General features: G+C 46.5%; 3 protein-coding genes and 3 non-coding genes across 6 annotated transcripts; 4 read left to right on the top strand and 2 right to left on the bottom strand.

The window, feature by feature from the left end:
- Position 1: 1 nt before the first annotated feature.
- trnag-ucc (transfer RNA glycine (anticodon UCC)) lies at positions 2–73 on the bottom strand. The gene has a single exon. It is a non-coding gene; the product is annotated as a tRNA-Gly (tRNA).
- A 1,599-nt stretch (positions 74–1,672) lies between these two features.
- On the top strand, positions 1,673–2,362 carry LOC145335839 (histone H1-like). The gene has a single exon (XM_080181564.1). It carries the CDS (start codon positions 1,673–1,675, stop codon positions 2,360–2,362), a length of 690 nt encoding a protein of 229 aa, XP_080037690.1.
- A 577-nt stretch (positions 2,363–2,939) lies between these two features.
- Positions 2,940–3,022, bottom strand: trnal-cag (transfer RNA leucine (anticodon CAG)). Its single transcript has one exon. It is a non-coding gene; the product is annotated as a tRNA-Leu (tRNA).
- A 630-nt stretch (positions 3,023–3,652) lies between these two features.
- Positions 3,653–3,964, top strand: LOC145335933 (histone H4). The gene has a single exon (XM_080181667.1). It carries the CDS (start codon positions 3,653–3,655, stop codon positions 3,962–3,964), a length of 312 nt encoding a protein of 103 aa, XP_080037793.1.
- A 1,336-nt stretch (positions 3,965–5,300) lies between these two features.
- LOC145335878 (histone H3) lies at positions 5,301–5,711 on the top strand. Its single transcript, XM_080181608.1, has one exon. The coding sequence runs from the start codon at positions 5,301–5,303 to the stop codon at positions 5,709–5,711; it is 411 nt and encodes a 136-aa protein (XP_080037734.1).
- Positions 5,712–7,686: 1,975 nt separating this feature from the next.
- Positions 7,687–7,758, top strand: trnam-cau (transfer RNA methionine (anticodon CAU)). Its single transcript has one exon. It is a non-coding gene; the product is annotated as a tRNA-Met (tRNA).
- The last annotated feature ends 4,585 nt before the right edge of the window (positions 7,759–12,343 follow it).

The raw sequence follows: 12,343 nt of genomic DNA, 5'->3' as shown, positions 1-12,343 counted from the left end.
ATGCGATGGCTGGGAATCGAACCCGGGTCAACTGCTTGGAAGGCAGCTATGCTCACCACTATACCACCATCACACCGGCAGTTAAAACGCACCTTATTTTTATCAATTATAATAACGAAACTACCTTATTTGTTGATTTCATCAAGCTCGAGGTGTGTCCACAGCACAGTTTGTAAACTGAACCTGTCTTATCTCGTTTTTCTGGACAGTTTAAACCACCTGTTTTACAATTGTTTCTGACTGGGAAATCATTGATTAGTTTTGGGGCCTGTTCTTTCATTTAAACAACTGAAAGCAAATTGAAACTGGATTTTCCATTAGAAACACACTGATGATGAGAATCTTTAGTGAATTTTATTTCAGGAATGTCCACCTACTGTTGGGACCTGCGATAACTAATTAAATAAATCACCACTCTGATGGTCAGGAACTGACCCTTGGTCAAATGCTCGCACAGTCACCACTCCATCACCATCGCTCACCTGGCTCTGTCACCCACTCTGTAAGAAAGTCCAGCTCTGACAGTGAATCTGGTTCCCTCCAGGTCCAATCGGAGGATGGTCAGAAACTGTCACTGTCAGAAACTCCATTATCAGCGAGTGTGGGATGGTTATTTAACTGGCTGTCACTGGTTGGTGAGGTTGTGATTTACTGTTACCTGTCAGTGCCGGAGAAACAAATAAAACAGGAAATCTAGAGATTCCGAGAGCAGATAATTTGTATTTTCACCCGAAACAAACACAGTGATGTCTGTAATCACTATAATAACTGAAAATAAAAATAGAATTGGTTCTTGCCGCGGAATCTGGTTAACAGATGTGGCTCTTCACCACATGGACTGCAGCGGTTCCAGAAGGCAGCTCACCCCCACCTTCCCAAGGGTAATTAGGGATGGGTAATAAATGCTGACCCAGACAGAGACACCCACATTCCATGAATGAATTGAAAGACAATCTGCGGGGAGCGGCCCTCAGAGTGTTTAACAGTTACTGAGGTGAAAAACTCTAACTAACCCCCTGGAATCCGGAGCAAAGGCCGAAAGGAGGAGAAATTCCGTCCTGGGACCTTCCATTTGGTGAAAGTTTTGTCCTGTGAATGTGGCGATGTGAATATTGTGGAAGAGAGAGTGTATGAAAGGAGCGGGCGGGTCAGACTAATCCAACTGTGTTTGTGTGTCTGTTCTGATCATGAGATCTCCGAGTCTCTCTTGTGGAAAATGAAACGATTTTTCAATCAAAGATTCCCCCTAATCCCCCTGCTGAGCCCCAGAGTGAGATTTCAAGGCAATTGTTTCGCTAAATGGAAGATTTGAGTGGAAAAGTAGAGAACATGTCAGCTATCGCGTGTGAGAGCGGGATCAGTGCAGCAGGAAAACGGGTTTCAGTGGAAAACGGAGTCCTCAGTTCGAGTGAAACCTTTTCAACAGCAAACATTGGAGTGTCAGAGACATGAAGGGTGTGAGCTGGATGTGTGGAGAGGCGGAATTTGATTGGAATGGGAGAGTTTGTGAGGACAGAGAAACACAGAGAGGGTGGAGGAGCCGGGAGCTGACAGCAGCTTGTCTCTGCTCCGTCCGCTCTCTGCCTTTAAGTTGCTCTGTGCCGCCACCACTGGTTTCATTCCGGATCCAGTTCTGACTCTCCTGGCCCCGATTTTCCAGCCACTCTGGGATATGACTGAAACTGCAGCCGCCCAAACGGCTCCTCCAGCTGCTCCCGCTCAGGTGAAGTCTCCCAGGAAGAAGAAGGCGGCTCCCCGATCTGCCGCTCCCAAGTTAGGCGAGCAGATCCTCAAGGTGGTGGCGGCTTGCAGCGATCGCAAGGGGATGTCCCTGGCCGCCATCAAGAAAGCTTTGGCCGGCAGCGGAGTGGATGTGGGGAAGCGCGGCTCCCAGATCAGGTTAACTATCAAGAGGAAGGTGGAGAAAGGCTCTCTGGTGCAGACAAAGGGACAGGGCGCCTCCGGCTCCTTCAAACTGGCTAAGAGGGAAAGGCCGGGCAAAATGGGAAAGAAGGTGAAGAAAGCCACAGGCAAGAAATCTTTCGTGAAGAAAACAGCGGCCAAGAAGGTGACAAGAAAGAAAGCCGCCGCCAAGAAACCCGCAGCCAAGAAAACTCCAGTGAAGAAAACTCCAGTGAAGAAAACTCCAGTGAAGAAAACTCCAGTGAAGAAAACTCCAGTGAAGAAAACAAGCAGCAAGAAGGCGGCAACTCCAAAAAAGGCGCTGAAGAAAGCAGCCCTGAAGAAAAAGTCTCCTGTGAAGAAGGTCACGAGCGGAAAGTCGGTCAAAAAAGTGACTAAAGCGAAGGCCAATCCCAAAGGGAAAGCAGCAAAAGCGAAGAAAGCCTCAGGAAAGAAGTGAAACAACCCGAGAGCAAATTGGAAACCTCTGAAACCCCCCAAAGGCTCTTCTCAGAGCCACCCACATCTCTCAGGAAAGAGCTGATCCCGCAAGAAAATGATTCCTGTCCCGCGGGGCCCGGCTCATTCTCAATAGAGATCATTTCAAATTCAGACTGAAGCAAAACAACTTCAGATGCTGAATTTCATTGAGAATTTCACATTTGTTCAATCGCCACTTTCTCTCAGAATAAAGCTGTCTGGTAGATTCAGTGTGAGACAGGAGCACTGGCGGCGAAACACCGCATTCTCCACTCATTTTTAATCCAATCCCTGCAGGGTGGCCAATCGGCCCATCGAGTCTGCACTGACCCACAATCCGGATCCCCCATTCCCCTATTTATTGACCCTACTTCCCCCCTGACACTCCGGGACAATTTAGCATGGGCCAATCAACCTCACACACACCGGGAGGAAACCGGAGCACCCGGAGGGAGCCCAGGGAGAATGTGGAAACTCCACACAGACAGTGACCTCAGCCGGGAATCGAACCCAGGTTCCTGGCGCTGGGAGACGGCAGTTCTCAGCCCAAAAGTTAGTGTCAGGAGTGGGATTCGAACCCACGTCTTCAGAGGAGACTGCGACCTGAACGCAGCGCCTTAGACCGCTCGGCCATCCTGACTCCCTTCACTTTAACACAGGGAGATTTCCCCAAACACCTTCAATAAAGTGTTTGGAAACAGCTGGAAGCGGATGTGGGGGAGGATGTTACTGAGGGAGATTCTTGCTATAGAATAGACTGTGTTTCGGTGGGAATATTACTGACTGGCAATTATAACAGGAGCAGGTTTAAAAACACAAAAGGACAAAGTCACCACCCGAAACCTTAACTCGGTCTCTCTCTCTCTTCACAAAAGCTGCCGGATTATTTGCAGCATTTTCTGTTTCGATTCCAGATTTCAAAGCTCCGGGTTTGTGGAAACTCTTGAGTGTGAAGGGCGGCTCTGGAAGGGTTTGTGTGGGGAGCTGGCTTTCGTTTCCATTCTTAATAAACGGGTTGAAATTGGCGGTTGCAGAAACTGGAGGTGGAGCTGAAAGATCAGGGGCCGTTCTGTGTGTGTGTGTGTGTGTGTGTGTGTGTCAGGCCGGCTCTCTCCTCCCTCCCGCTCTGGGTTGAATCTTCACTCTGTCTCCTCCCCCCTCTCTGCTCTCACTCCGCCTTTCTCAGTCAGGTCGGGGCGGCCTGTATAAAAGGAGCCTGAAAGAGTTCCTCTCTCTCAGATTGGGCAGTGATCGGAGTGAAGAATCCATCATGTCTGGCAGAGGGAAAGGAGGCAAAGGACTGGGGAAAGGCGGAGCCAAGCGGCACCGCAAAGTGCTCCGTGATAATATCCAGGGCATCACCAAACCAGCAATCCGCCGCCTGGCTCGCCGTGGCGGGGTCAAGCGGATCTCGGGCTTGATCTATGAGGAGACTCGCGGGGTACTGAAGGTTTTCCTGGAGAATGTGATCAGGGATGCGGTCACCTACACTGAACACGCCAAGCGCAAGACGGTCACTGCCATGGATGTGGTGTACGCTCTGAAACGCCAGGGCCGCACTCTCTATGGATTCGGCGGCTGAACAACTCGACCCTTTTCCAGCCAACACACAACAAAGGCTCTTTTCAGAGCCACTCACCGCCTCACAGAGAGAGCAGTGACCTGGGGACGGGGGGGGAGCTGGGACAGGCTGCTCAGTGTTTGAGATGCAGCTTTGCTTTGTTTGGGTTCCGGTGCCGGGAAATCACCCAATTGAACATTTCATTTGGAGCAGGATTGTTGTTGAAATGTTTCAGTGGATTGTCTCAGCAGCCCCCAGTTGACATGTGCCCTGAGTGAAAGCCCACCTCACTCCCTGTCTAATCACTCAGTGTTTGGATAGAGTTTCTAAAAGCTTTCTCTGGAATAGCGGGAGTTTAGGAGCAGCAGCCGGTGAATCGTTCACTGGAACCAGTGCCAGTTGTGATGCTATTTGCCCCCCAGACGGTTGTTTCCTGCACTGAAGCTGACAGGCTTTGGGAAACTGCTGAGTTTCCGCTCAGTCATTCACAAAACCCGCAATTCCCGCAGTTTGAGCCGCTCCAACCCCCAGCCTGCTTCTGATTGGCCATCCTCTCCGCATCGGAACCAATCGCACAGCATCGAATGTGAACATTGAGCCAATCATTGGCTTCGACTGTCAACCGGCAGGAATTTTGAATGGGGGGAAATGGCGCCAATTTCAGCGCGGGAAAGGGAATGGAGACAAATTCTTAACTTCTCAACAAGAATAACATCTCTATTAATATTCTGCTGTAAGATTATTTTACAAAGAGCTTTCATTTGTGAACATTTGTCCGCGGCAAACGGCTCCATTCAGGAATGTCAAACGGGACAAATATGAATTCACTCTCTGTAACAAACAACAGACTCAATCCCTTTCACACCGGCTTCAGGGGGACACAGAGAAGACACAGATTTCTCATCCTTTCCCCTGAAAGCGGCACAAGCCACAGGCGGAGGGGAAATCTGAATGGGCTGGAGAGGGAAGGGACAGGGATCGAGTGGAACAGCGGGAGATTCTGGGAATGAACAGCCCAGAGAGCGGGGAAAGGGTCTCAAACACCAAGTGGAGGGAGATGGATTTCAAATCTTCAATGTTTCTGGTAATTAAGGACGGAATGAAGTCTTATTTTATACAAACCGTTATTTCCTGCACAGAAAATGGAGTAATTTCTGGAAGGGGCGGTGAAGTAAACAAGTGAGGCGATCAGAACCTGAGTTCCAGACATTCATTCCCTGCTCAGAGTTTGATTGAAACTTCCTGGGCCAATTCCCGCTGGGGGGGCGGTTCCTCACAGAGTTTAAAAAGGCGGCTGCAGCGCAGACTCTGGATTAACAGTCTGTGTGTCTCAGATTGTGCTGAATCCGCTCAGAAAATGGCCAGGACCAAGCAGACAGCGCGCAAATCGACCGGAGGGAAAGCTCCTCGCAAACAGCTGGCTACCAAAGCGGCCCGGAAGAGCGCTCCAGCCACGGGCGGAGTGAAGAAGCCTCATCGCTACAGACCCGGCACTGTGGCTCTGAGGGAGATCCGCCGCTACCAGAAATCCACCGAGCTGCTGATCCGCAAACTGCCCTTCCAGCGCCTGGTGCGAGAGATCGCTCAGGACTTCAAGACAGACCTGCGCTTCCAGAGCTCGGCCGTCATGGCCCTGCAGGAGGCCAGCGAGGCTTACCTGGTGGGGCTCTTTGAGGACACCAACCTGTGCGCCATCCACGCCAAGCGAGTCACCATCATGCCCAAAGACATCCAGCTGGCCCGCCGCATCCGCGGGGAACGCGCCTAAAACCCCGGCTTCAGCAGCAAGAACAACAACGGCTCTTTTCAGAGCCACCAACTCGACACATGAAAGAGCTGCCATCTCCTGTTAACCAATCTAGTCTTTCAATTCCCGGCACAGAATCTTCCCAGGACTCTGAAACCTCTCCATCTTACAATTAACTCTCCGTTACATTGAGCTCTCTCCAATCCTTTGATGGTTACAGTCAAAACCATCCCGTTAACAATTCTACCGCAATTTAATTTTAAAGTGGTTTTATTAAACCTGATGTGGGTATGCCGGCGTTGGACTGGCGTAAACACAGTAAAAAGTCTGACACCAGGTTTTAGTCCATATATATGCTCTGTCTGAGGCCAGAACTCTCCATTCACCTGACGAAGAGGCTGTCCCCTCGAAAGCTAGTGAGAATATTATCAAATAAATAGGTTGGACTAAAACCTGGTGTTGTCAGACTTTTTACTTTATTAAACCTGCCATCATTTCAGTTTCCGAGGAATAATTCCGCAAATCCACTTTCTCCGCACAGGTTTGGAGTGAGGATTGAGAATTGTGTCAGTCAGGGTCAGAATATGAACGATGTCTCAAACAGTAACCCCCTCACACCGATATCACCATTACAGAAACACTTGTACATTCGGACAGACAATAATTAACACTTTTCCAGATACAATGACTGGTTTTGAAAACTGATGGGCTGCAGATGACTGTCCTCACAGACTGTCACACTTTCAACAATTCTATTGGAAATCGGATCATTTCAGTTCACTGGGACGGTTCCCCCAATAAACAGCAGAAACATACTAAAGTCTTTTGTCCACAGCAGGGAGCACAGTTCCACAGCAGAGATCACAGTTCCACAGCAGAGAGCACAGTTCCACAGCAGAGATCACAGTTCCACAGCAGAGATCACAGTTCCACAGCAGGGATCACAGTTCCACAGCAGGGAGCTCAGTTCCACAGCAGAGAGCACAGTTCCACAGCAGAGGATCACAGTTCCACAGCAGAGATCACAGTTCCACAGCAGAGATCACAGTTCCACAGCAGGGATCACAGTTCCACAGCAGAGAGCACAGTTCCACAGCAGGGAGCTCAGTTCCACAGCAGAGAGCACAGTTCCACAGCAGAGAGCACAGTTCCACAGCAGAGAGCACAGTTCCACAGCAGGGATCACAGTTCCACAGCAGAGAGCACAGTTCCACAGCAGGGATCACAGTTCCACAGCAGAGAGCACAGTTCCACAGCAGAGAGCACAGTTCCACAGCAGAGAGCTCAGTTCCACAGCAGAGAGCTCAGTTCCACAGCAGAGAGCACAGTTCCACAGCAGAGATCACAGTTCCACAGCAGAGATCACAGTTCCACAGCAGGGATCACAGTTCCACAGCAGAGAGCACAGTTCCACAGCAGAGAGCACAGTTCCACAGCAGAGATCACAGTTCCACAGCAGGGATCACAGTTCCACAGCAGGGATCACAGTTCCACAGCAGAGAGCACAGTTCCACAGCAGAGAGCACAGTTCCACAGCAGAGATCACAGTTCCACAGCAGGGATCACAGTTCCACAGCAGAGAGCACAGTTCCACAGCAGAGAGCACAGTTCCACAGCAGAGATCACAGTTCCACAGCAGGGATCACAGTTCCACAGCAGGGATCACAGTTCCACAGCAGGGATCACAGTTCCACAGCAGAGGATCTATTTAGAAACAAGGAAGGAAAATTAAACAAGAAGAAGTAGGTTAGAAAAAGGAGATATCCTGTGATTGACATGAATGATCAGTCAGTCCATTCTCCTTTGCCTGTGTGTGATCTTGTGTATCCTGACTGTCTCTCGCTTCATCTCTCTGTCTTTCTGTGTGTTTTCTATTCTTGGTGACAGTGGAATTGTGGCGCCGGGGGAGCAGCCGAGCGCATGCGCTCCAATGATGAATGCGGAAGTGAATCTCTGTGACGCATTAATACCAGCTGGCAGGTGGTTGGGATTGTGGAGCAGAGTGGCGCAGCGGAAGCGTGCTGGGCCCATAACCCAGAGGTCGATGGATCGAAACCATTCTCTGCTAGTAGCTTTTTAGCAACAGCAAAAATTATTACTTAGCGGCTCCTTCAAAATGATTTGACAATCCCGTCCAGGGTGCAGTAATTTTCTTCCGCTTCTCGTTACTAGTTAACATTTGAATGAGTAACAGATCGCTGAAATGTCATTTACTCACAAACACACACAAGCTGTAAATGTTGCGAAGATACACAAGCCGAGGGCTTTCCCTTTCAGCCCGTTTCTCCCAAACAGCTGACACAGGCATGATGATCCGAATGATCTTGAATTATTCACTATCACTCTCTGATTGTCCAAATTGAAAAAAAAATCTACTTTTTTAAAAACGAAAACAATCTAGTGAAGTTTAGACATATTAGCTGCACTATTTCTGATCTACAGGGCACCCTGCAGTAAGTCACCATGCTGAGATGGACAGCAGCGTCCTCCCTGTGACATGTACTATCGAGAAGGACCAGAATATCAGCACAGCGGAAACAGCTTCAGGTTAAAGACATAATTAATCATTATTTGGACAGAAAACACTATTTTTTTTTTTCTAAATTACTGATTTAAAACATGAAATTCAGCTCCCACAATCACCATAAGCTGAGGAAGTGAAGTTTCAGGCTTGCATTAGACACACATTGTATGAAATACTTTTTTCAGTCTCCCTCTGATTGTTTCTTTCATTCGCCTGTTCATAGCTGGATGGATTTTAACGTGTTCAGTTTAGAACACATTTCATCATTCTCGGCCTTACTTAAGGTTAAAACTGTAACCTGTGAGTGTCCTTTCTCCTCACACTGAGTGCCTGCCTCTAACATGTTGTGGTCACTCAGTACTTGATGTTCATTTACTGTCAGATTATTAATTAATCCTGCTCTCTCCTCATTACTGAAATTAGTGGAACCTTTTGTCTTGTGCTTTCCAAAGCAGGGTGGAGGGCAGGAGCGATTCAGTAATAAAAGAATTTTTGCTGCAAGGCTAAAGGGAGTGGGAAAGGATTAAGTAACAACACACAGAGATGTGTCTGAAGGAGGTGTGAATGGAAGAATGATGAAGAGCTGCCAGCTGAAAGCAAAATCAAGAGAAAATATAGATTAAAACCAAAAATCAAAATAAAATGGAATCAATTATGACAGTTACTGTCATATTAGAAATACGGAGAGGAGTCAGGCCATTCAGCCCCTCAGTCCTACACCATCGTTCAAGAAGGGCAGGCGATGGTCTAGTGGTATTATAGCTAGACTATTAATCTGGGAACTCAGCTAATGTTTTGGGGGCCCAGGTTTGAAACCCTCCACAGCAGGTGGTGGAATTTGATTTCAATAAAAAATAATTTGAAAATAAGAATCCAGTTTTGATGATGGAACCATTGTTGGAAAACCCCATCTCATTCACGGATGTGCTTTAGGGAAGGAAATCTGTTGAATTTACCGTGTGTGGCCTTCATGTGACTCCAAAGCGACAACAATGTGTTGACTCGATATGTGGATGGGCAATAAGTGCAGGCCAGTGATACCCATGTCCAACAAATGGGTTCAAAAAGATCATAACTAAGGTAATTGTGGCTGCAATTCTACTTTTCAAACTTTTGCAGCAACCCTTGACTCCTTTGTATAATCTGTCTAATTCAGCCTATAACATATTCAATGATCCAGCCTCAACTGTTGTCTGGGAATGGGATTCCACTGACGAACGATCCTCTGAGGTGAGATGAGAGTGACTACCCTTGACATCAAAACAGGATTTGACTGAGTTAAACATCAAAGATCCTCAGCAAAAGGAAAGTCGATGGGAGCCATGGAAACCTCTCCACTGGTTGGAACTTTATCCAGCATAAAGCAAGATGGTTGTGGTGGTCAGTCATTTCATCCTCAGGAGATCATTTCCCCAGTTTGTCAAGTTACTGTCCCAGACCCTTCCACCATAAGGTCAGAACTGGAGATGCTGACTGATGACTGTGGAATGTTTAGCACCATTCAGGACTCTTCAGTTACTGAAGTCGCCCATTCCCAAATGCAGCAATAACTGGAGAGTATCCAGGCTTGGGCACGGAATGGCAAATAACAATCACACCACACATGTCCCAGACAAAGACCATTTCCAGCAAGAGAGAACCTAACCATTGTCCCTTGACATTAATTGAAAATATATTGCTGAATCATCAACTATCAATATCTTAGTGATTACCTTTAACCAGTAACTGAACTGGGCTAGCAATGTAATACAATGGCTACAAGGCAGCTCAGAGACACATGATCCCATGGTGAGTAACAAAGATCCTGACTGCCAAACACTGTTCACCATCTACCAGGCACAAATCAGGAGTGTGATGGATTAATCTCCACTTGCCCAGGTTAATGCAGCACCAGCAACAAGCAAGAGGTTTGACACCATCCCACACAAAGCATCCCTCATGATTGACACCCCATCTGCAAACACACATGCCCTCGACCACGGACACACAGTGGCAGCAGTACTTACTAGCTCCAAGATGAGCTACTGGAACTCACAAAGGTTCCTTCAGTAGCACATTCCAAACAAACAAACACTACTGTCTAGAGAAAGAGCCATTGACTCAGAGGAACACCATTAAATGGACTTTCCCCTCCAAGACACTTACCATCCTCACTTGGAAATATATTGCTCTTCCTTCACTGTGACTGGATTCATTCTGTATCTGTCATTCTCTGGTGCAATATATCTGTATCATATACCATATGTATCTTACATTTTCTGCTGCAGGGTGTATGTTGTGTCTTTGTTTGAGCCTGTGTTTGGACAGGAGTTGAGGAAGGGATTTTGTCTATCAGTTACTTTCTGATATTGCAAGTGAATTTGGGACTTATTCTGAATCTCTTAAGAATAGTGTGTGTGAACATTCAAATTCTGAGCAGGAATAGACCACTCAAGTCTGCTCTGCGATTCTATAACATCATGGCTGATCTGATTTGAACATCAACTCCACACTCCTGTCTAACCTTAATACATTTTACCTCTTTGATTATCAACAATCTATCTCCCACTGCCTTAAAGACTCCATTTCAGTTACTATGTGTGTGACTATCAGTCATTGCTATTGGATATGAATTTAAACACAATTCTGAATAGGAATATTTCTGGTATCACATGGGACTGCAGTTCTCAGTATTCTCTGAAATGAGTTTGGCAGATATTCTGATCTGTCACAAAGATAGAATATTCGGGTAGGATTCATGTTTCTGTCTCTGGTACCATACACAATTCGGGGTTCATTCAGCATCTGAGTATTTCTGCTGTTGTTTCTAAGGGTGCAAATGATGTGTTTCGGTCAGACTGTCATAATGTGTGTGAGTATGGGATCAGTCTGAATCTGTTATTGGTACTCAAAGTCTGGGATCCTGCTATGTAAGTGTGGTAATCAGATGTAACTTTCAGTGGCTGGTGCTGTATGTGCAGCATGTGTTTGAGAATTATCGTGTATCTGTCGGACTCTATGACACAGTGTGAGTCTCGGATTCATCATATGATCTTCAATTTATTTGTAAGTTTGAATTCATTCCATATACATTTCCAGCAAAGCAACAGGTGTGTCGGTTTGAAGCAAACAATGTGAGTGAGTTTCAGCCCAGCATTAATTCTCTGTCAGTGTGAACACAATTGTGAAAGATAGTGTATCATTCAATCTGATACTGGATTGTTTTGCAAGTTTCACTTAGGTTATTCACATTGATTTGATCGGTAACACTCAGTCTGATTCTGAGTAAGAATTTTGACATGATTGTAAACTGGAACTCGGTCTGAAATTCAGATACTATCTTCCATCTGGCTCTGTGTGAACGGGGTGTTCCGATTAGTTAATAATCTAAAGTTCAACTCAGTCATCAAATTGATATTGTAACTTTTAATTTCATAATCTGGGTGAACTTTCAACTGGAATCTGAATTTGTATCTCAGGTTATACTCGTTCTCATACTATCTCAATCTGAGAATGTATTTGAGATTAAGCTTTGCATCTAATGTATTTGTGAGTTCACAAACTGGGGCTTAATACAGCCACTGTAAACCCCTGATGTGGGTGGTATTTAACTCGAATCTCAGAGTACAATATTAAGGTGCATTGTGTAACTTTTAACCAAAAAACATTTGTGAGTTTTATCAGATATTTAATTTGGAGCAACAGCTGCCCTATTGTTGGACTGACACAGTGATGATCCAATAGTAGGTGAGAATTTGGACTGGGATTTTTGGATCCCCTTCTTAATGGTACTGAGTTTGATTTGATCTGTTGGGATACAGTGAAAGGTATTGCTTCTTGCGTTGTAAAGATAAAGCATACCGTTCATAGAGTACATAAGGGAGAAGGAAAGGAGAGGGTACAGACTGTAAACGTTAAAAACCAATTCAGCAGCAGTGGGGTTTGAACTCGACTATCCGGGGTATTGATTCTTCTGTCCATTGGATCTGGAGTCCAATATCTCAACCACTCGGCCATCCTGGTACGAAAACTGGTCATGGTTTCGGCACAGCATCTGTCTGTCCTGCTGTCTGGGTGTGTGGAACTGATGAGCTGTCTGTGTCTCTGAGCTGTCAGTGACAATGTCCGGACTGTGTGTGAGGAGGAGTTG

This window comes from Carcharhinus amblyrhynchos, unplaced genomic scaffold, assembly GCF_965287045.1.
Source record: "Carcharhinus amblyrhynchos unplaced genomic scaffold, sCarAmb.v2.hapA scaffold_42, whole genome shotgun sequence".
Taxonomy (NCBI): domain Eukaryota; kingdom Metazoa; phylum Chordata; class Chondrichthyes; order Carcharhiniformes; family Carcharhinidae; genus Carcharhinus; species Carcharhinus amblyrhynchos.
The sequence above is the reverse complement of the archived record's forward strand: the minus strand, read 5'-3'. Positions and strand labels throughout refer to the sequence as shown.

Bases quoted from the DNA above. Each gene is read 5' to 3' on its own strand.
- LOC145335839 (XM_080181564.1), top strand. From the start codon at position 1,673: ATGACTGAAACTGCAGCCGCCCAAACGGCTCCTCCAGCTGCTCCCGCT.
- LOC145335933 (XM_080181667.1), top strand. From the start codon at position 3,653: ATGTCTGGCAGAGGGAAAGGAGGCAAAGGACTGGGGAAAGGCGGAGCC.
- LOC145335878 (XM_080181608.1), top strand. From the start codon at position 5,301: ATGGCCAGGACCAAGCAGACAGCGCGCAAATCGACCGGAGGGAAAGCT.